At 40.6% G+C, this 24,007-nt stretch overlaps 1 protein-coding gene across 1 annotated transcript in view; it reads right to left on the minus strand.

The window, feature by feature from the left end:
• LOC133560789 (pyruvate carboxylase, mitochondrial-like) overlaps positions 1-24,007 on the minus strand; it is a 692,938-nt gene that overhangs the window by 73,981 nt on the left and 594,950 nt on the right. Inside the window, exons 18-19 of the mRNA XM_061913719.1 lie at positions 23,669-23,835; positions 7,066-7,147 (exon numbers count right to left, since the gene is read on the minus strand). Coding sequence (XP_061769703.1) covers positions 7,066-7,147; positions 23,669-23,835 — 249 coding nt within the window. The remainder of the gene's footprint in view (positions 1-7,065; positions 7,148-23,668; positions 23,836-24,007) is intronic.

Below are 24,007 nucleotides of genomic sequence, written 5' to 3' on the forward strand. Positions count from 1 at the left end.
GCGTTAATGAAAAGGAGCGAGGCGGCAGCTTTCAAAGGAAGGACGGAGTACAATGTGACAGGTTTTGGGAGGGGGAAAAAAAGTGTGTTTTCCCATGGAAAAGGCTAGAAGAAATAACGAGTCAAGTCATGGAGGCGGGCGCTGATTGGAGGGGTGACGGAGGCTGGCGAGAACACGTGTAGGGGAAAGTAAATGTGGAAAAGCCAAGTGGAGGTTGCCTGAGGTAAAAGAAAAAAAAAAAAGAAAAAAAAGCCCCTGGTCCGTAAACACTGCGGGGATACACTCGTGGTCAAACGTTTACAAACACTTGTGAAGAACATAATGCCATGGCTGTCTTGAGTTTCCAATATTTTCTACAACTCTTATTTTTTTGTGATAGAGCGATTGGAGCACATACTTGTTTGTAAACAAAAGACATTCATGAAGTTATGAATTTATTATGGGTCTACTGAAAATGTGACCAAATCTGCTCGTTGAAAAGTATACATACAGCAATGTTAAAGGCCTACTGAAATTAGATTTTCCTATTTAAACGGGGATAGCAGGTCCATTCTATGTGTCGTACTTGATCATTTCGCGATATTGCCATATTTTTGCTGAAAGGATTTAGTAGAGAACATCCACGATAAAGTTTGCAACTTTCGGTGCTAAGAGAAAAGCCCTGCTTCTACCGGAAGTCGCAGACGATGACGTCACATGTTTGATGGCTCTTCACATATTCACATTGTTTTTAATGGGAGCCTCCAACAAAAACAGCTATTCGGACTGAGAAAACAACAATTTCCCCATTAATTTGAGCGAGGATAAAATATTTGTGTTTGAGGATATTGATAGCGACGGACTACAAAAAAAAAACAAAAAAAAACGCGATTGCATTGAGACGGACTCTGATGTATTTAGACACATTTACTAGGATAATTCTGGGAAATCCCTTATCTTTCTATTGTGTTGCTTGTGTTTTAGTGAGTTCAACAGTACCTGATAGTCAGAAGTGTACGTCCCCGGCTGGGTGTTGACGCGCAGTGTCTCAGGGAAGTCGACGGCAGCTTTACGGGCGGCACAAGCTTAGCTGATATCCGTTAAAAAGCGACTTTTTAACCACATTTTTGTCACCGAAACCTGCTGGTTGACATTTGGTTGGGATCCATGTCTGCTCTGATCCATAGTAAAGTTTCACCTCCGTGAATTTTAAACAAGGAATCACCGTGTGTTTGTGTGGCTAAAAGCTAAAGCTTCTCAACTCCGTCTTTCTACTTTAACTTCTCCAATATTAATTGAACAAATTGCAAAAGATTCAGCAACACAGATGTCCAAAATAATGTGTAATTATGCGGTTAAAGCAGACGACTTTTAGCTCTGTGTGTGTGCAGCGCTCAAATTCCTAACAGCCAATGACGTCAAGCATACACGTCATCATTACGCAACGTTTTCAAGAAAAAACTCCCGGTATTTTCTAAAATTGCAATTGAGTAGGCCGTATTGGCATGTGTTGCAATGTTAATATTTCATCATTGATATATAAACTATCACACTGCGTGGTGGGTAGTAGTGGGTTTTAGTAGGCCTTTAATATTTGGTTACATGTCCCTTGGCAAGTTTCACTGCAATAAGGCGCTTTTGGTAGCCATCCACAAGCTTCTGGTTGAGTTTTTGACCAATTGGTGCAGTTCAGCTACCAGTCTGTGGTTGCCAGTGTTGTGTTCTACATGGTATTGTGCTGGGGAGGAAGGACAGCTCCAGACTTGAGAAACTGATCAGGCGGGCCGGTTCTTACAATCGGAATTAAAACTGGACTCACTGGTGACGGTGGCAGAGAAGAGGACTGTGGAAAAACTCGTGAGCATCCTGGATGATGCCAGTCACCCTCTGCATAGCGTTATCAGTAGCCAGAGGAGCCTGTTCAGTGCTAGACTGCTTCATCCCAAGTGCAGGACTAATAGACTCAAGAACTCCTTTGTCCCACATGCCATTAGACTGTACAACTCCTCTCTGGGGAGGGGGGCGGTGGGGTACTAGGATGACAGGAGATGAAAAACAATACCAGTGCAGGGGCGGTATAGCTCGGTTGGTAGAGTGGCCGTGCCAGCAACTTGAGGGTTCCAGGTTTGATCCCCGCTTCCACCATCCTAGTCACTGACGGTGTGTCCTTGGACAAGACACTTTACCCACCTGCTCCAAGTGCCACCCACACTGGTTTAAATGTAACTTATATGTTGTGTAAAAACTGCTTTGAGTCACTAGAGAAAAGCCCTATATAAATATATTTCACTTCACTTCAATACTTTTTCGTATCATGGTCACTACTGCCTAGTTTCTCTTTTTGTATTATTATATTACTGTTAAATTTTTATTCTCATTGTTCCTTTTTATATTTATTCTTATTGTGATATTTTTCTATTTTGTTTCCATTTATACCCCCATTATTTACTTATTAATTTTTAAATTGATATCAACTCTGTACACTGCTGCTTTTTTTTTTTTCCTGAAGGAACTCTCCTGAAGGAATCAATAAAGTACTATCTATCTATCTATCTATCTATCTATCTATCTATCTATCTATCTATCTATCTATCTATCTATCTATCTATCTATCTATCTATCTATCTATCTATCTATCTATCTATCTATCTATCTATCTATCCATCCATCCATCCATCCATCCATCCATCCATCCATCCATCCATCCATCCATCCATCCATCCATCCATCTATCCATCCATCCATCCATCTATCTATCTGTGTTGGTTTTCTGACATGGACTTGTTTCTTCAGCATTGTCCACACGTTTAAGTCAGGACTTTTGCGAAGGCCATTCTAAAACCTTAATTCAAGCCTGATTTAGCCATTCCCTTACCACTGTTAACGTGTGTTTGGGGTCATTGTCCTGAGGGGGGTGGGGGGGTCGGGGGGGGCGTGGTATGGTGGTAGCGGGGGGTGTATATTGTAGCGTCCCGGAAGAGTTAGTGCTGCAAAGGGTTCTGGGTATTTGTTCTGTTGTGTTACGGTGCAAATGTTCTCCCGAAATGTGTTTGTCATTCTTGTTTGGTGTGGGTTCACAGTGTGGCGCATATTTGTAACAGTGTTAAAGTTGTTTCTACGGCCACCCTCAGCGTGACCTGTATGGCTGTTGACCAAGTGTGATTTGCATTCACTTATGTGTGTGTAAAAGTCCCATATATTATGTGACTTTTGCGTGTTTGACGTGTTTGTATGGAGGAAAAGCAGCCGTGACGTCAGGTTGTAGAGGACGCTAAAGGCAGTCCCTTTAAGGCACGCCCCCAATATTGTTGTCCGGGTGTAAATCGGGAGAAATTTGGGAGAATGGTTGCCCCGGGAGATTTTCGGGAGGGCCACTGAAATTCGAAAGACTCCTGAGGGTTGGCAAGTATGCCTGTTGGAACATCCAACTGCACCCAAGACCCAACCTCCGAGCTAATGATTTTAGGTTGTCCTGAAGAATTTGGAGATAATCCTCATTTTTCATTGTCACACTTCATTTTGTAGCTACAGTATGTACTGTACAACGCCTCAAATCCTTTAATGAAGCAAAACAAACCCTTTTAAGCAGCCCCTGGGTTATTGATCACAATCAGAGACTTATTGTTTCGCTCCATCTCCCTCTCTTTTCCATCCTCTCATAATTGGTGTTGTTGAGTGCACCGCCGTGTCTGCTCCTTTAATAAGGAACGGGCTGTCTTTTATGGATCGGTTGACATTTGAAGAAGAACAAGAAGAAGACCCTCAAAACACAAACCACTGGATGATGTTCTGTCCAATCAATGAAAACACACAAATAATTTCCTGTGGATACATTAAACATTCAATGTTGGCAACATGAGGCAGTGTTGGCGTTAACACAATTTTTGTGTCTTTTTACGCATTGAAATCAGAAAGGACGCGTTTTTACCGAACTATTTTATTTTACCGACCCTGCCTTCTTCAGGTCAAAACTTTGGTTTACTTGTTTTTTTAATCGATTACCGCTTTTTGCCGCTGTTTAGTTTTGTTTTGTTTATATTTGCCGAGTCAAATTTCTGTCCCTGTTTATTGTGTTTTTATTGGTCGACTTCAAAGTAATCAAATTTTGGGTACAATTTCTTAAGTTTTGATTCGCCAAAAGTTTTATCGATCATGATTACTGCATTTCCTGTATTAGGGCTCCCGCACGTAAAGTGAAGTGAAGTGAATTATCACCAATCACCCGGGAAACACCAAAAATTGTTCCCAGGCGCGGCCGCTGCTGCTGCTCACTGCTCTTGTCACCTCCCAGGGAGTGAACAAGGGGATGGGTCTAATGCAGGGGACACATTTCACCACACCTAATGTGTGTGTGACAATCATTGGTATTTTAACTTGAACTTTTTAAAAATATTTATATAGCGCTTTTCTCGAGTGACTCAAAGCAGTTTTTACACAACCTAACATATAAGTTACATTTAAACCAGTGTGGTTGGCACTGGGAGTAGGTGGGTAAAGTGTCTTGCCCAAGGACACAACGGCAGTGACTAGGGTGGTGGAAGCGGGAAACGAACCTGGAACCCTCAAGTTGCTGGCACTCTACCAACCGAGCTATACCGCCCCACCCGCTATACTGTGTTATTGTTTTTGTCATGGCGAGCAATAAACCCTTCAGGAGCCACTTTTTAGCAAAGGGCTCACTTATGAAGATGGAAAGATGTTTTGCACGCCATGTAAACGGGCAAAGATAAAGATCGGGTGTGCTGATTTTCAAAGATCCAGCCTCACCAGGCTCCAAAAAACACCTGTCCTGCTTGTCGGCTCCCAGACCGTGGTCGAGGAGCGCAGGGGAGAAGTTTCCTCCAGGGCTGATGTATTGTCGGGGGTAAAACCCTCCACTTTACCCGGTAGTGGGTCCCTACAGTTCCGCTCTTTGGTCGGAATGACGAGGCCGTCGATTAGTTACAACTCTTTATTTATTATTTCCACAAAGCCAAGCGGACATCCACCATGCTATTAACACTCTGAACATGCTACTTGCCCTACTCACTTACACACGTCACTCACCCCACACACCGCCATTCTTAAAGGGGAACACACATCTTACGTCCATCACAAAGCGAGGGATGACATTCCAGAGGCATTGAGTGCCATTGTATTAAATGACATTAAAACTAACTTGCAAAATTCGAAGTTTGTTGGCATTTTTTGCCAAGAAAGTGTAGATGTGGCGGTTTTTAAACGACTGATGATCCACATACAGGTGAGAATAATATGCATGTATGCCCTGGCACACGATTATCATGTTGGATCCGCTTTGGATCCATTATGGATTGAAGTTTCACAGTATAATGTTAGACCCGCTCGACATCCATTGCTTTCGTCCTCTCCAAGGTTCTCATAGTCATCATTGTCACCGACGTCCCAATGGGTCATCATTGTTACCGACGTCCTACTGGGTGTGTGTTTTCCTTGCCCTTATGTGGGCCTACCGAGGATGTCGTAGTGGTTTGTGTTGTGGTTTGTGCAGCCCTTTGAGACACTAGTCATTTAGGGCTATATAAGTAAACATTGATTGATTGATTGATTGATCATCATTTCATGACCGAAGCAAAACACTTTTTACACTTTTACATAGAGATGTCCGATAATATCGGCCTGCCGATATTATCGGACGTTATTTCTTTAATACGAGCAAAACGTTATTCCTTTAATACGAGCAAAACGTTATTCCTTTAATACGAGCAATTTGATCTCCAAACTCTTCAAGAATCCTAAGGAGATACACAATGAATACAAGTGGAAGATGGATGAAAAGCAAACACCGGAAAAAAGAAGTACCACACAGTTGTCGCTTAAAAACTCAAACAAAAATACAAAAAAAAACAACCCGGGGCAAAAGCTCACAGGGACAATGCATGCAGTATGGCAAAAGCTACGGTGGAGTTTGGTGTGGATAGTCTGCCCTGCATGACGCACACTTTGCAGCTTGCAGTGAACGAAGGTGGGCTGTCTCAACGCAGCATTTCAGAAGCTCTGACTGACCGGTAGGCCACTTCAAGCACTCACCACTAGCTTGCAGCACATTTGTGTTACTGATACAAATACGTTAGAGCAGGGCAGGTTGAGCCCAGTTTATAATTTCCTGTTATACAGTATGCCAGCTAGTCTTGCACTAAAGGAGGACTATGTTATTATTTACTTATTACTCTAGTATACTCTAGACTGAAGCTTTGTGCCTTCATTGTTTTTGTAGCTGTTGTTTTGAGGCATGTTTAAAAACAATTAAGAATAATGCACTTTCTTAGACTTAGACTTTGTGAAAGTCAAAGTATAGTATTTCCCATAGTTGTAGTGGGTATCAGGATTATTTCAGGGGGAGCATGTCCCAAATCCCAAGCTGCTGTTTTGAGGCATGTTAAAAAAAATAATGCACCTTGTGACTTCAATAATTAATATGGCAGTGCCATGTTGGTACTTTTTTCCATAATTTGAGTTGAAGTTGTTCTCTTATCTTAGAAAACCTTATTACATTGTTTAATGCATCCAAAAAATTAGGCATAATAATGTGTTAATTCCACGACCATATATATTGGTATCAATTGATCTCGGAATCGGTAATTAAGAGTTGAACAATATCGGAATATCTGCAAAAAAGCCATTATGGGACATCTCTATTTTTATACTGAAATAAATACACCTACAACTTATTAAATGAAAATATGGAAAAAAATACCGGCAGCGGTAAAGTTTAGATCCACGAAGGAAAGAAGAAAGTGAATGAACGTTTATAACTGAATACATTTACATATGCATAAAAATGTGTTTTCTTTTGTATTATTATTATTTTAATGAATTAAGTAACGTTTATGAAAACCTTTTTTCCAAAACACAATATAGAATGTGAGATATAACAGGATAATGCATACACTTATCATTTTTTTTCAAATCGGTTACAAAAAAGTGGGACCCCAAAAATTCCCCGTGGGACCCCTTTTGAAAATTCCTAGCCCCACACTGATTATTAATGCCTGCACGAGCTTGTATCAGACAGGTGTGCCTAATGTTGTGTTTGTGGATGCTTTTGAGATGTGGAAACTCGCTTACCGGAGTCCAACTTGGTCCCTTTGGTGCAGGCGACCATTGCTCCCATGCTGGGTTGGGACGTCATGCCTGCCATCGAGTCAACCTGGGGGGGGGAAAGTATTTAATAGGAGGGCGGAGGTTGTAATCTACTGTGTGTTAATGTAATGATATTGTCATTCACTGCTAACCAAAGAACAGCACAACATCAAATTAAAACCACCAAATGAATAGAGACTCATCATCAGTACAATAACAAGCATGGTTTGATGTGTGCAGGTGACAAGCACAGCGTGTTTATATTCTTAATGACATTGTGGAAAGTTCTGGATAATTACTTTTCACAATAATTTCCCACACGTAACAAAGATACAAATATTTGGTTCGTCATTAGCATGGAAGCAACGAGTAAGTGTGACTTTATAGCATGCGCTCACTTTTAACCTTGATTTTGACATTATTTTTTTCAATGTCCATCCATCCATGCCGAAAATGCATAATAAAGAAGGAAAAAAACATATATAAGTCGCACTGGAGTATAAGTCGCATTTTGGGGGGAAATTTATTTGATAAAACCCAACACCAAGAATAGACATTTGAAAGGCAATTTAAAATAAATAAAGAATAGTGAATAAGTGTACGTTATATGAGGCATAAATAACCAACTGAGAAGGTGCCTGGTATGTTAACGTAACATATTATGGTGAGAGTCATTCAAATAACTATAACATATAGAACATGCTATAAGTTTACCAAACAATCTGTCACTCCTAATCGATAAATCCCATGAAATCTTATACGTCTAGTCTCTTACGTCCATCCATCCATCCATTTCCTACCACTTATTCCCTTTGTGGTCGCGGGGGGCACTGGTGCCTATCTCAGCTACAATCGGGCGGAAGGCGGGGTACACCGTGGACAAGTTGCCACCTAATCGCAGAGTCTCTTAAGTGAATGAGCTAAATAATATTATTTGATATTTTACGGTAATGCCCTTTGTCACCGATTCTGTTCATAACTTTTATGGACAGAATTTCTAAGCAAAGTCAGGGCGTTGAGGGGTTCCGGTTTGGTGGCCGTGGGATTAGGTCTCTGCTTTTTGCAGATGATGTGGTCCTGATGGCTTCATCTGGCCGGGATCTTCAGCTCTCACTGGATCGGTTCGCAGCCGAGTGTGAAGCGACCGGAATGAGAATCAGCACCTCCAAGTCCGAGTCGATGGTTCTCTCCCGGAAAAGGGTGGAGTGCCATCTCCGGTTTGGGGGGGACACTCTGCCCCAAGTGTTGGAGTTCAAGTACCTAAGAGTCTTGTTCACGAGTGAGGGAAGAGTGGATCGTGAGATCGACAGGCGGATCGGTGCGGCGTCTTCAGTAATGCAGACGCTGTATCGATCCGTTGTGGGGAAAAAGGAGCTGAGCCGGAAGGCAAAGCTCTCAATTTACCGGTCGATCTACGTTCCCATCCTCACCTATGGTCATGAGCTTTGGGTCATGACCAAAAGGACAAGATCACGGGTACAAGCGGCCGAAATGAGTTTCCTCCGCCGGGTGGCGGGGCTCCTCTTAGAGATAGAGTGAGAAGCTCTGCCATCCGGGAGGAACTCAAAGTAAAGCCGCTGCTCCTCCACATTGAGAGGAGCCAGATGAGTTGGTTTGGGCATCTGGTCAGGATGTCACCCGAACGCCAACCGGTAGGAGGCCAAAGGGAAGACCCGGGACACGTTGGGAAGACTATGTCTCCCGGATGGCCTGGGAACGCCTCGGGATCCCCTGGGAAGAGTTAGACGAAGTGGTTGGGGAGAGGGAAGTCTGGGCTTTCATGCTTAGGCTGCTGCCCCCGCAACCCGACCTCGGATAAGCGGAGGAAGATGGATGGATGGATGGATGGTAATGTGTTAATAATTTCACACATACGTCGCTCCTGAGTATAAGTCGCACCCCCGGCCAAACTATGAAAAAAACTGCGACTTATAGTCCGAAAAATACGGTAACTGAATTCTTTCCATTGACCTTTTGTGAACTGAATTTTTTTTTCCACGTCAAACTATACTGACAATTTCATTGAAAAAAAAAAGTGGTGTTTTAGAATTTAGTGTATAAAATTGCAGTTTTTTGAAAATTCAGTGTCAAAAAAGTCTGTATAAAAAATGAAGTGCTGAAAAATTCAGTGTATATAATTTCAATGTGTTTAAAAAACTTACAATAAATTGAGACTGAAGCAATCGATCCTGTCTCACAACCAGCCAATGAAGTGAAAAAAAATGGTAAATGATTATACCTTTTTTTAAGGAACTCAAAGCGCTTTGACGCTATTTCCACAATCACCCATTCACACACTGATGGCGGGAGCTGCCATACAAGGCGCTAACCACCACCCATCAGGAGCAAGGGTGAAGTGTCCTGCTCAAGGACACAACGAACATGACTGGGATGGTAGAAGGTGGGGATTGAACCAGTAACCCTCAGGTTGCTGGCACGGCCACTCTCCCAACTTCGCCACGCCGTCCCCAAGTTTGAAGTCACGTGACACAGGTCTTGCAAAACACCGTAAAAAAGCAGTTAACTGGCCTACCTTGGCATAATACATGAATTAACATTTCACTGTGGCCGGCTGGATATGTTTAAACTATAAAAATGATTCCAATGGCTAAAACATGCACTTTTGAGTGACGTACGAAAGTTCTGGGAACGAACAAAGCGGGCGGGGCTTGTTTAGAGAGCGGCAAGTGTCAGACGGAGGCGGAGATCTACGCCAAAGTTTTGCAGAACAGTGATATTATATGGAATATGTCGATATTTTTTACCTTTTGCGTTTATGTCTCGCCGTGTTTGTTGAATTTTGATTGCTCTTCATCAATTATAAAAGATGTCGATGAAGGAGGTGGTCTGCAGCAACATTCACATATTCTCAATATCCAGTGTTTTATTGTTCATAGATAATATTGTTAATACCATATTATGTATTTTTTGAGTCTTTTCAGTAAAAAACTAAAAAGACCATCTCAAAAACAGAATTAACTTTAGTTTATTTTACCGAATTAGAGAATATACATAAAAATATAGATTGTGGGATTTACAATATTAGCTACGAACAATAGTTAATATTGTTCATATAGAGAATATATAAACGTTGTTGCTCGACTGCAGACCACCTCCTTGACCAACATATTTTCTAATCAAGCAAGAACAACAAAAATGCAACAAACACAGCGAAAAATAAAGGCAAATTGCTTAAAAACAGCCACTTATTGGATATAATATCACTTTCTACAACAAAGTTCTGTAGAACAGTGATATTACATGGAGGTCTGAGGCTTGTACGTGACTTTAAACTTGACACCCCATTGGCTGGTTCTGACCCAGGATTGATAGCTTCAGCCTTATTTTACCGGAAGTGAGTCTTGTTTTTTGAAGCAACGAATGTTTCGACACTGAATTTTTGTACACTGAAATTTTATAAACAGACTAATTTTTTGAAGTGCTTTTTATACACAGAAGTTTAAAACAGATCATTTTTTTCAATGAAATTGTCAGCATAATTTCTCAAAAATACAAAATCGGTCCTGGCGCATTTGTGGTCATTTCAAGATGTGACGACCGGGTCGCATCGTGATGCAGGGTTTGTTCTCCTAGGAATGTAGATCGGGCTTCGGACAAAGCGTGCAGGTAGGAACAAATGATTTATTTAAACAATAAATCAGACGGTAACAAAGAAAAATGTTCTCATAGCACTTAAGGCAAAAACTAAAGGAGCTAGCGTGGGAGCTAGAAGGTAAAAAAAGCCTAGCGTGAAAGCTAGCAGGTACAGAACAGGAAACAAACGTCGTCATCTGTTATATGAAACAAACTAGGAAGCCAGACCGAGTAAGGCCAGGGCAAGGACTAAATAGCCCTCTTGAATAGTGCCCGGGCAACAGGTGCGCATCCGAACACTAACCAGAGGCAGGTGAATGTAATTTGCCGTCATGGCAACTGAGACACACAAGCTCAAAAGGTGCTGAAAACACAAGTGAATAAACTATGATCCGGGCAACGGACCATAACACAAGGATTGTGTGCAATCAAATTTAACGCAACAATTTAAAAACCTACATACAGTTAGATTAAGAAGAAAGACGGGACATTTTATACGATGTCTGCTCCAAAGAGCACGAGTGAGCAGTCAGACACAGGAGTGGTGGTTGTGGAACTTCGACGTGAGTTCTTGAGATATATTATTTTCACCCGTTTGCTGCTCGTTCGTCGACTATTTATTTTGGAAGCGTCTATTTTAGAGATGTCCGATAATGGCTTTTTTGCCACTATCCAATATTTTGATATTGTCCAACTCTTAATTACCGATTCCAATATCAACCGATACCGATATATACAGTCGTAGAATTAACACATTAGTTATGCCTAATTTTGTTGTGATGCCCCGCTGGATGCATTAGACAATGTAACAAGGTTTTCCAAAATAAATCAACTCAAGTTATGTCACAAAGTGCATTATTTTTTTAAACATGCCTCAAAACAGCAGCTTGGAATTTGGGACATGCTCTAACTGAGATAGCATGAGGTATTGTCCGGAATAGTTAGTGCTGCAAGGGTTTGTGGGTATTTGTTCTGTTGTGTTTATATTGCGTTACGGTGCCGAATTGTGTTTGTCATTCTTGTTTGGTGTGGGTTCACAGTGTGGCGCATATTTGTAACAGTGTTAAACGGCCACCATCAGTGTGACCTGTATGGCTGTTGACAAACTATGCCTTGCATTAATTTGTGTGTGTGAAAAGCCGTAGATTTTATGTGATTGGACCGGCACGCAAAGGCAGAGCCTATGAGGTTTATTACCGCTATTTACTTCGCAGCGTTTTAAAGTTATAAATTTTACTTTTTGAAACTGATAACGATAATTTCCGATATTACATTTTAAAGCATTTATCAGCCGATAACATCGGCAGCACAATATTATCGGACATCTCTAGTCTATATTGGTAAAGAATCATGACGCTTATCAATTTTGGAAGAACTATCATTTAAAGTGACCCGATCGTTCAGCCTGCAATCGCATTGGTAACGTATCTGATTTAATTCCGCATACAAAAGAGGCCTGCACTGTTCACATTGACATGAATAAATCCGCCACAGGTCACATATGGGTACAAAATATCGGAATTGACCTGCAGTGTGAACAATGCCTACAATTCATTTGCATTTACAATACAGTTGATGTTTCTAAAACTTTTTAAAAAGTGTCCGTAAGGCGTCGATATATATTTTTTCTGCTGCCCAATGTTCGGGGACCCCTGTATTAAGGGATTCTAAACTTTAAATGGCCGCCTGCTGGTTAATTTATAGGAATTCACAATATATTTCATTATGCAAACAGCAGAGAATGAATGTTTGCTAATGTTAATGGAAGGGTGAGAGTACATATCTAAGAGGAAGGAGGTCTGTCTCAATCTGTGCACTTCCATACCTATATTTAGCATTTGGAGTGCATATAATTGCGTGCGTTTGGACTGAGAACGACAGTGGTACATAATGATACGAGTTTGTTTCGTTCAGCCCGTACCTCGAAAACCTTGGTATTGTGTAACAGCCGTTGACATGAATTCAAAGCTAAACAGCACAATTTTAACATGTAAGATGACTTGAAAAACTAACTTTTCAAAAAGAAATATTGTATGAATAACAATACAATGGAACAGACCTGAGCTAATTAAGGCCCCGGAGGCCACATGCTTTTCAATCTAGCCCGCACAATCCCAAATATTTTTTTTTAGATCTTTAAGATGGAAACTGTAGCTGCCATTTTGATGTGCAGTGATTTTTTCCTAATGACCGTAAGTCTTCAACTGTACATAGTATTTCAACGGTTGGAATCTGCACTTTTGAATGGTAGACCAGTTACTATGGTGATCTAATTAGTAACTATGAAGTGAAGTGAATTATATTTATATAGCACTTTTTCTCTAGTGACTCAAAGCGCTTTATATAGTGAAACCCAATATCTAATTTTTACATTCAAACCAGTGTGGGTGGCACTAGGTGGGTAAAGTGTCTTGCCCAAGGACACAACGGCAGTAACTAGGATGGCGGAAGCGGGGATCGAACCTGCAACCCTCAAGTTGCTGGCACAGCCGCTCTACCAAACGAGCTATACCGCCACATGGTATAGTGTTAATCCATAGTAATCTCATTAGTTACTATGGTAATCTAAATAGTTATCATGGTCATCTAATTAGTTGCTATGGTAATCTAATTAGTTACGGCCGGCGTGGCACAGTGGAAGAGTGGCCGTGCGCAACCCGAGGGTCCCTAGTTCAATCCCCACCTAGTACCAACCTCGTCACGTCCGTTGTGTATTTGAGCAAGAACCTTCACCATTGCTCCTGATGGGTGCTGCTTAGCGCCTTGCATGGCAGCTCCCTCCATCAGTGTGTGAATGTGTGTGTGAATGGGTGAATGTGGAAGTAGTGTCAAAGCGCTTTGAGTACCTTGAAGGTAGAAAAGCGCTATACAAGTACAACCCATTTATGATTTATTGACTTACTATGGTAATCTAATTAGTTACTATGGTAATCTAATTAGTTACTATAGTAATCAAATTAGTTACTATGGTAATCCAATTAGTTACTATGGTAATCTACGTCACAGCAGCTCAGACGAGGCACCAAGCAGTGTGGGTGGGAAGCGTTTCCACGGACGCGGAAGGATATTTTCACAACGAAGTTCTAAAGCTTAGTGATATATCAGCTATATCAGATTGTAGGTGGGTCAATTTTGTACCCTTCGTGGTTATATGTCAATGTTTGTTGCATTTTTGCTGCGTTTCAATTGATGTCGTAAGTCGCAGTTTTTTGGCCAGGGGTGCGACTTATACTCAGGAGCGACTTATGTGTGAAATTATTAACACATTACCGTAAAACCTCAAGTAATATTATCTTGCTCATTCACGTAAGAGACTAGACGTATAAGATTTCTAGGGATTTAGCGATTAGGAGTGACAGATTAAATATGTTATAGTTTGAATGACTCTTACCATAATACCGGGGTCGGGAACCTTTTTGGCTGAGAGAGCCATGAAAGCCAAATATTTTAAAGTGTATTACCGTGAGAGCCATATAATATTTTTTAACACTGAATACAACTAATTACATGCATTTTTAAGTAAGAACAACATTTTTAGAGTATAATAAGTATTTTATTTTTATAACATTTTTATTCTGAAGCTAACCAATAATAAATAAAATACTTCTTACCATTGATGCGACTTCTTGAACAGGTGCGATAGAAAAATGGATGGATAGATTAAAATGCATGAGAATGTTTTATATGTTGAATGTTGTTTTGAACACTTTGATTACCAGCGGAATTATTAATTACTAATCGTGTTAAGCAGGCCTGGGCAATTATTTTAACTCAAGGGGCCAAATTTTGAGAAAAAAAATGTGTCTGGGGGGCCGGTATATCTGATTTTTAGGAACACTAACATAAAAACTCACAATGATGTCTGATTGAATGGTAAAAAAGTTATGAGAGACTGTCTTAAAAACAGAATGGAATTTTAAATTTTTTTACTGAACAAGACACCCAGAATGTACATGAAAATGAAGAATGTGGGATTTACAATATTAACTATGAACGATAAAAGAATGAATATTGACAAAATATGAATGTCACACCCCCTCTCGATCGACATATTTTACAATCAAGCAAAACGCAACAAAAATGCTACAAACACAGGAAAATATGAAAGTGAAGGGTAAAAAAACACTTACAATCTGATATATCTGATACATCATAAAGCTTTAGAACTTTGTTGTAAAAATGTCTTTCCGCGTCGGTCCCTGACACCCCCATTTCAGGTTGACCGCTCTGGAAACACTCTGTGGAAACGCTCACCGCCCACACTGCTTGGTGCCTCGTCTGAGCTGCCGTGACTTAGATTACCATAGTAACAAATTAGATTAGCATAGTAACTAATTATATTACCATAGTAACTTGTATATCATGCAAAAGAGCAGATTTCAACCATTGAAATACTTTGTATAGTTCAAGACTCACGGTAATTTGAAAACATCACTGCACATCATAATGACAGCTACAATTTCCATCTTGAAGATCTAAAAAAATTATTTGGAAATGTCTGGCAGGCCTGATTAAAAAGCATAACGGGCCATGTGTGGCCCCTGGTCCTTAATTTGCCCAGGTCTGGTGTTAAGCAATGTCAGCTAAGATGTATCTGAGAGCCAGTTGCAGTCATCAAAAGAGCCACATCTGGCTCTAGAGCCATAGGTTCCCTACCCTGGCCATAATATGTTACATTAACATACCAGGCACCTTCTCAGTTGGTTATTTATGCCTCATATAACGTACACTTATTCAGCCTGTTGTTCACTATTCTTTATTTATTTTAAATTGCCTTTCAAGTGTCTGTTCTTGGTGTTGGGTTTTATCAAATACATTTCCTCAAAAAGTGAGACTTATACTCCAGTGCGACTTATATATGTTTTTTTCCTTCTTTATTATGCATTTTCGGCAGGTGCGACTTACAATCCGGGCGACTTATACTCCGAAAAATACGGTAATTATAAGTTATAGTATCAACATTTCAGCTTGTTTGTTACGATACACACACCTTTTTACTCAATTTTTCCATTTTTTGGGGGGGTTTCTTTAATTTCTACAAAGTGCCAAGATCCGTCTTCTCAGCACTATTGATAGTCATGACTCGTTGTGAGAGTGCTCCACATATTTTAACACCTTGCCTTTCGTGCAGAGGTGCTCTGCATGTCTGGACTGCAGCTCCCCTATCGTGACGACTTACATCCGATTAGAGTAAATCCCTGTACCAAAAAAAACTTCACTATTTGCTAAAGGTTTGCATGTACTACTACATGTGCAAACTCGATAGCACACGCAAAGGGGGATCTACTAAATGTGTGCAAAGTTGATTGCGTCTCTTAAGTGAGCAGAATAATCCATTTTGTCCCTACGTTAAAGTTAAGTAAAGTTAAAGTACCAATGATTGTCACACACACACTAGGTGTGGTGAAATGTGTCCTCTGCATTTGACCCATCCCCTTGATTACCCCCTGGGAGTTGAGGGGAGCAGTGGGCAGCAGCGGTGCCACGCCCAGGAATCATATTTGGTGATTTAACCCCCAATTCCAACCCTTGATGCTGAGTGCCAAGCAGGGAGGTGAGGAGTCCCATTTTTAGAGTCTTTGGTATGACTCGGCCGATCTCAGGGCGGACACTCTATCCACTAGGCCACTGAGTCTTGGTAATATGCAGAATATATGCTGATTGTCGGAACGGAGGAGAAAATGACATCACATGGACAAAGATAAGACCTTCTGGAGGAAAGTTCTGTGGTCAGATGAAACAAAAATTGAGCTGTTTGCCCAAAATACCCAGCTACTACTAGTAGTTTGCATAGGATCAGGTAGTTTCATGACGGTACAGATTGACTGGCACAAGGTCAACTAAAAGGAGTTACCCCAAGAAAGCATTACAAGTAGAGATGTCCGATAATGTTTTTTTTTGCCGATATCCGATATTTTCCAACTCTTAATTACCGACACCGATATCAACCGATAACGATACATACAGTGGTGGAATTGACACATTATTATGCTTAATTTAGTTCTGATTCCCTGCTGGATGGCTTAAACAATGTCACAGGGTTTTCCAAAATAAATCAACTCAAGTTATGGAAAAAAATGCCAACATGGCACTGCCATATTTATTATTGAAGTCACAAAGTGCATTATTTTTTTTTTAACAGCAGCATGGAATTTGGGACATGCTCTCCCTGAGAAAGCATGAGGAGGTTGAGGTTGGGGGTACGTGGTGGAGGTGGGGGGATAGGGAGTAGCGGGGGGTTTATATTGTAGCGTCCTGGAAGAGTTAGTGCTGCAAGGGTTTCTTGGTATTTGTTCTGCTGTGTTTATGCTGTGTTACGGTGCCGATGTTCTCCCGAAATGTGTTTGTCATTCTTGTTTGTTGTGGGTTCACAGTGTGGTGCATATTTGTAACAGTGTTAAAGTTGGTTATACGGCCACCATCAGTGTGACCTGTATGGCTGTTGACCAAGTATGACTTGCATTCACTTGTGTGAAAAGCCGTAAATATCATATGATTGGGCCATCATGCGAAGGCAGTGCCTTTAAGGTTTATTGATGCTTTGTTATTCTCCCTATGTCCGTGTACAGAGCAGTGTTTTAAAAAGTCATATATATTACTTTTTTTTAAAACAGATACCGATAATTCTGAAACCGATACCGATTATTTCGGCCGGTAACATCTCTAATTACAAGCATGGCTTGGTCATTTAAAAAAAGGTTTACTCCGTGTCAGAGTAACTTTTATGTTTTTAGCGTTGCAGATATGGCGGCGTTGCGTCACTATAGAGACGCAAAATCGACAGCAGTGCACAGAAACACTTGAATCAACTACCGAAGAAGAAACAGATCGAATCGTGTTGTTTCCCGCTACTTGGTGCATGATGTTGACCGCCGTAACATGTGGATTTCTGCCATACGGAGGAATCAAACTGCAAAAACCGGAATCTAAGTAAGATTAAATCTCTCAAATAAGGTGATATTTGCTTATTTTCTGTCTGATAAGATAATTATTTTCACTAAGCTGATTTTATGAGAGTGTTTTACTTGTTAAGAGTTTTGGTCCTAAATGATCTCAGTAAGATATAACAGCTTGTTGCTGAGATTTTTATGACCGATATTGAGTAAAACATGCTTGAAACTAGAATATCAACTCTTGCAAAGCTATGTCATCAACACTCACAAGTATCCATCCCTCCATCCCTTTTCTACCGCTTATTCCCTTTTGGGATGGCGGGGGGTGCTGGCGCCTATCTCAGCTACAATCGGGCGGAAGGCAGCGTACACCCTGGACAAGTCTCCCGTCCAAAGGCAAAACCTAGTAACTCACTTCTAGCTGATTTTGAGAAAACAAAGGAAAACCAATCTATCTTGATGCTGTCTTACAAAGATCTACAAAGTCATCAAACGTATAGAGGTTTTCTTGAGCTTTCATTTTCTTGCCGATTGAGCCATCAATTGAATCTGCTCTCATGAACGTGTGCCCTTTCTCCAGATATTTTATCACAATCTCGGGTGGGCCACATTCTGCGTTTGCACATTGAAGCAAGAGCCGTGTACAGCGTCCAGTTTTTATTTTGACCCTCCACAGTTATCTGCCCAAAAGAGTATGCAAGGGGAAGAATCAAGAACAATACATTTTATGAAGGTGCTTGCAACGTCCTGGGCCAATCTTCCAAATATCCCCTCGTGCCATAATATCACATAATCAGGTTGACCGTCGGCCCCCATTGGTGCAAATGTCTCATTAAAGACAATAAGGCGACTGACAAAGAAGCTCCGATTGGTCCCTTGAGATACTAGGTTTTTCTGTTGTATCTACGCGGTTATGTGGGTAGTTGCTAGGTCCTGCCATGCGCGTAACAGCTTACTTGCGGAACAAATTACAATATCGCATACACTAATGTAAAGCATATCACCTAGGAACTCAAAAATTATTATCAGCTCAGTTTTGACCAAAATTGAGTTACTGGGTTTTGCCTTCGGACGGGAGAAGTCGCCACATCATCGCAGGGCCACTCACAGTATAAAAACTACTTTTTTAAATGAATAATTTCTTACTTCAAGCATGAAAACAAAAATCCTGATGCCGAGCGCATATCATTATGTCAAGATAATGGCACTAGCATTTACCTAATTTAAGAATATTTTTCAACATATTGAGCAAAAAGGTCTAATTTTTTTTCTACCAAGAAAAGTGCACTTGTTATTAGTGAGAATATACTTATTTTAAGGTATTTTTGGATTCATTGAGGTTAGCTAAATATACTTGTTTGGAAAAAATAAAATAACCCTAATTATTGTATTTTTCTTTCTTTTTCTTTTTGAACACTGACTTTTTGCAGTGCACTGGACTCCTACAGAACACTCCAGACTGGACTGTGAACATTTTGTCTCTGGTAAGAGAACACAGCTAGTAGAGTTAGCTTTGTTGCCCACCTTTTCTGACTAATTATAATACATCAATTGATTGAAGAATTTATTAGAGTTTGCATAGGATCAGTTAGGGTTTCATAACGGTACAGACTGACTGGTACAAGGTCAACTAAAAGAGTTACCCCAAGAAAGCATTACAAGTATGTCATTGTTGTTTAAAAAAAAAACATCTTCTGTAATGTTTGTTTCTTAGCGTTGCAGATATGCCAGGCAAAATCAGACACTCCTTTTAAAAAGCAAATTTGCGAGGAGGAATACGTAAGAGGCAGTTAAAATGTAATAATTCATGGTGGTGACAACATGTGAAAATGTTTGTCCACAGAGCACTTGAAGGCTCCTTCAAAATCAGCTTTGAGTGTCTAAAGCAAAAGTGGCCATGCCAGCAATCTGAGGGTTGCTGGTTCAATCCCCATCTTCTACCATCCTAGTCACGTCCGTAGTGTCCTTGAGCAAGACACTTCACCCTTGCTCCTGATGGGTCGTGGTTAGCGCCGTGCATGGCAGCTCCGCCATGAGTGTGTGAATGTGTGTGTGAATGGGTGAATGTGGAGATAGCGTCAAAGCACTTTGGGTTATGTAAAAAAAGGGTTATACAAGTACAATCATTATCATTATCATTATTTTATGCAAGCGCTTAGGCCACAGGTGTCAAACTCAAGGCCAAAGGGCCAAATCTGGCCCGCGACACTATTTATCTGGCCCAAGAACAACGGAAAAAAATATGTGTCAATAAAGTACTTAATATTTTCTCACTAAATGTCATGGATTTTTTTTTCATTTTGACAGAAAAAATATATGTACTGCTTGAAATTGCATGCCTTTTAATCTTTAATTGTATCCATTATGGCTTCACGGTGGAACAGAGGTTAGTGCGTCTGCCTCACAATACGAAGGTCCTGCAGTCCTGGGTTCAATCCCAGGCTCGGGATCTTTCTGTGTGGAGTTTGCATGTCCTCCCCGTGACTGCGTGGGTTCCTCCGGGAACTCCGGCTTCCTCCCACTTCCAAAGACATGCACCTGGGGATAGGTTGATTGGCAACACTAAATTGGCCCTAGTGTGTGATTGTGAGTGTGAATGTTGTCTGTCTATCTGTGTTGGCCCTGTGATGAGGTAGCGACTTGTCCAGTGTGTACCCTGCCTTCCGCCCGATTGTAGCTGAGATAGGCGCCAGTGGAACCCCGCGACTCCAAAAGGGAAGAAGCGGTAGAAATTGGATGGATGGAGTATCCATTATTGCATCAAATATTACAGTAAATCTTCATACTTTCCATACAGTTTTTTGTCTAAATACAAATAAAAACTTAAATAGAGTATCTGCTTGATTTATGATTTTACAGCAAATTACCTATCAAATGAATAAAAATTACAATACATTATACCTTATTGGCTGAGAGAGCCAAGAATCCAAATATTTTCAAATGTATTTCTGTAAGAGCCATATGATATTTTTTTCAACAGCGAACACAACTAAACGCGTGCATTTTTAAGTAAGACCAACATTTCTAGAGTATAATAGGTCTCTTATTCTTCGTAATAACATTGTTATTCTGAAGCTAACTGTGGAGGGGACGTAGCCTGCACCGAAGCGGGGTGTTGCCAGGACTGGCCTTGAATCAGCGACAGGTGCGTAAATGGCCCACCTGGGCCTTGTTATCTATTCACCTGTCGCTCTGTTTATAAGCAGCAGCTAGGAGGAGAGACAGGGTTGGGGCTGGAGCCAGAGTGCGAGCGAGAACGAAAGAGAAAAAGACAATTGCTGGAAAGCAACTGAGAGACTTACTGAAAAATTTAAAAATATTGTAACCTGGAAACAGGCTCTCATGTCGTGCTTGATGGTCTGAAGAACCCCCAGGAGGGCAAGCCCTAAACTAACCAATAATAAATACATCTCTTCTTATTCTTAATGAAACTTCTTGAACAAGTGCGGTAGAACAAAAGGATGGATGGATTGAAATGCATGAGCATGTTTTATATTTTGAGCGTTATTTTTAACACTTTGATTACAAGTGGAATTATTCATTACTTATTGTGTTAAGCAGTGTCAGCTCAGATTGATCCGAGAGCCAGATGCAGTCATCAAAAGAGCCACATCTGGCTCGCGAGCCATAGGTTCCCTACCCCTCCATTATACAGTGTTCTTTATAGCATATTAGAAATTATCCATCCATCTATCCATTTTCTACCGCTTATTCCCTTCGGGGGCGCTGGACCCTATCTCAGCTAATCGGGCGGAAGGCAGTGTACACCCTGGACAACTCGCCACCTCATCGCAGAACTCAAATTATCCATCCATCCATCTATCCATCCGTCTTCTTCCCCTTAGGGTTCGGCTCACGGGGGCAGCAGCCTAAGCAGGGAAGCCCAGACTTCCCTCTCCCCCGCCACATTGTCCAGCTCTTCCCGGGGGATCCCGAGGCGTTCCCAGGCCAGCCGGGAGACAGTCTTCCCAACGTGTCCTGGGTCTTCCCCGTGGCCTCCTTCCGGTTGGACGTGCCCTAAACACCTCCCTCGGGAGGCTTTGGGGGCATCCTGACCAGATGAATACGAATTATATAAAATGAAAAAAACTACAATTTTTTTGCCATTAAAATTGCGGCGCATTGTCAGGATTGTACCACCTCTGTCTCAATTCGTGGCAGGAAAAACACTGACTTTGCGCTTCTTCACGCCAAACGGGGCCCCCACGGAACACGGGACCATCCGCATAACACATGTTTTGCCAATAGGGTCCTGGTGTCATATTTTTTTTGTCTCATTTAAAAACGTAAACATGAAAAAGAAAACTGTTTAAATCTCACTTTTAATTGTACTGTCAGTGGCCTTGTGGTTAGAGCAGGGGTCAGCAACGCGGTGCCGGCGGGCACCAGGTAGCCCGTAAGGACTAGATGAGTCGCCGGCTGGCCTGTTCTAAAAATAGCTCAAATAGCAGCACTTACCAGTGAGCTGCCTCTAATTTTTAAATTCAATTTATTTACTAGCAAGCTGGTCTCGTTTCGCTCGACGTTTTTAATTCTAAGAGAGACAAAACTCAAATAGAATTGAAAATCCAAGAAAATATTTTAAAGACTTGGTCTTCACTTGTTTGAATAAATTCATTTATTTTTTTACTTTGCTTCTTATAACTTTCAGAAAGACAATTTTAGAGAAAAAAATACAACCTTAAAAATTATTCTAGGATTTTCAAACACATATACCTTTTTACCTTTTAAAATCCTTCCTCTTCTTTCCTGACAATTTAAATCAATGTTCAAGTAATTTTTTTATTTTATTGTAAAGAATAATAAATACATTTTAATTTAATTCTTTATTTTAGCTTCTGTTTTTTTGACGAAGAATATTTGTGAAATATTTCTTCCAACTTATGATTAAAATTCAAAAAAATTATTCTGGCCAATCTAGAAAATCTGTACAATCAAATTTAAAACTTATTTCAAAGTCTTTTGAATTTATTTTAAAATGTTTTGTTCTGGAAAATCTAGAAGAAATAATGATTTGTCTTTGTTAGAAATATAGCTCGGTCCAATTTGTTATATATTCTAACAAAGTGCAGATTGGATTTTAACCTGTTTAGAACATGTCATCAAAATTCTAAAATTAATTTTAATCAGGAAAAAATACTAATGATGTCCCATAATTTCTTCTTGTAATTTTTTCAAAAAGATTTGAATTAGCTAGTTTTTCTCTTCACTTTTTTCGGTTGAATTTTGAATTTTAAAGAGTTGAAATTGAAGATAAACAATGTTTCAAAATTTAATTTTCATTCCTTTCCTGTTTTCTCTTCTTTTAAACCGTTCAATTAAGTGGTTTTTTCATCATTTATTCTCTACAAAAAACCTTCCGTAAAGGAAAAAAAATGTACGACGGAATGACAGACAGAAATACCCCCTTTTTTTTTTTATATATATATAGATTTATTTATTAAAGGTAAATTGAGCAAATTGGCTATTTCTGCCAATTTATTTAAGTGTGTATCAAACTGGTAGCCCTTCGCATTAATCAGTACCCAAGAAGTAACTCTTGGTTTCAAAAAGGTTGGTGACCCCTGAAATCGGCAGGTCGTGAGTTCAAACCCCGGCCGAGTCATACCAAAAACTATAAAAATGGGACCCATTACCTCCCTGCTTGGCACTCAGCATCAAGGTTTGGAACTGGGGGTTAAATCACTAAACATGATTCTTGAGCGCGGCCACCGCTGCTGCTCACAGCTCCCCTCACCTCCCACGGGTGGAACAAGGGGATGGGTCAAATGCATTGGGTAATTTCATCACACCTAGTGTGTATGTGTGTGTTTATGTGGCTACCAGTGGTACTTTAACTTTAACTATGTCCATTAAATGAACCACACATCTTTGTAAATTGTGATCCTTGTTAAAGCACAGTACCTTGTGCAAAAATTAGAGAACTATATCAATAGGACAAGTATATTCAGACTTTCATAAGTAAGTGTATCTGTAAATGCTAAATTGGCATTTTATGTTCACCCTGAAATTTCACTCAGAAGTCAAATGAACTGAGGAGCATAAAGATACTCAAATGTAAGTGTGGAAAAGTGCAAATTAAAAGACAGACAAAAACTAACCGCCACATCCACCACGTCTGCCCCGGACTCGGCGCACGCCAGCATGGCGGCCACCCCGGCGCCGGCGGTGTCGTGCGTGTGCACATGGATGGGCACGTCCGGGAAGCGATCCCTCAGAGCCCCCACCAGGATCTTGCTGGCCTCAGGCTTGAGCAGGCCGGCCATGTCCCTGGAACACAAAGATGGAATGAGTACGTCCTAAATGTTCGTTATTGCTGAATATTATTAATTACAGTCGTGGTCAAAAGTTTACATACACTTGTAAAGAACACAATGTCATGGCCTGTCTTGAGTTTCCAATAATTTCTATAATTCTTATTTTTTTGTGATAGAGTGATT

The sequence above is a fragment of the Nerophis ophidion genome, linkage group LG10, assembly GCF_033978795.1.
Source record: "Nerophis ophidion isolate RoL-2023_Sa linkage group LG10, RoL_Noph_v1.0, whole genome shotgun sequence".
Lineage (NCBI taxonomy): Eukaryota > Metazoa > Chordata > Actinopteri > Syngnathiformes > Syngnathidae > Nerophis > Nerophis ophidion.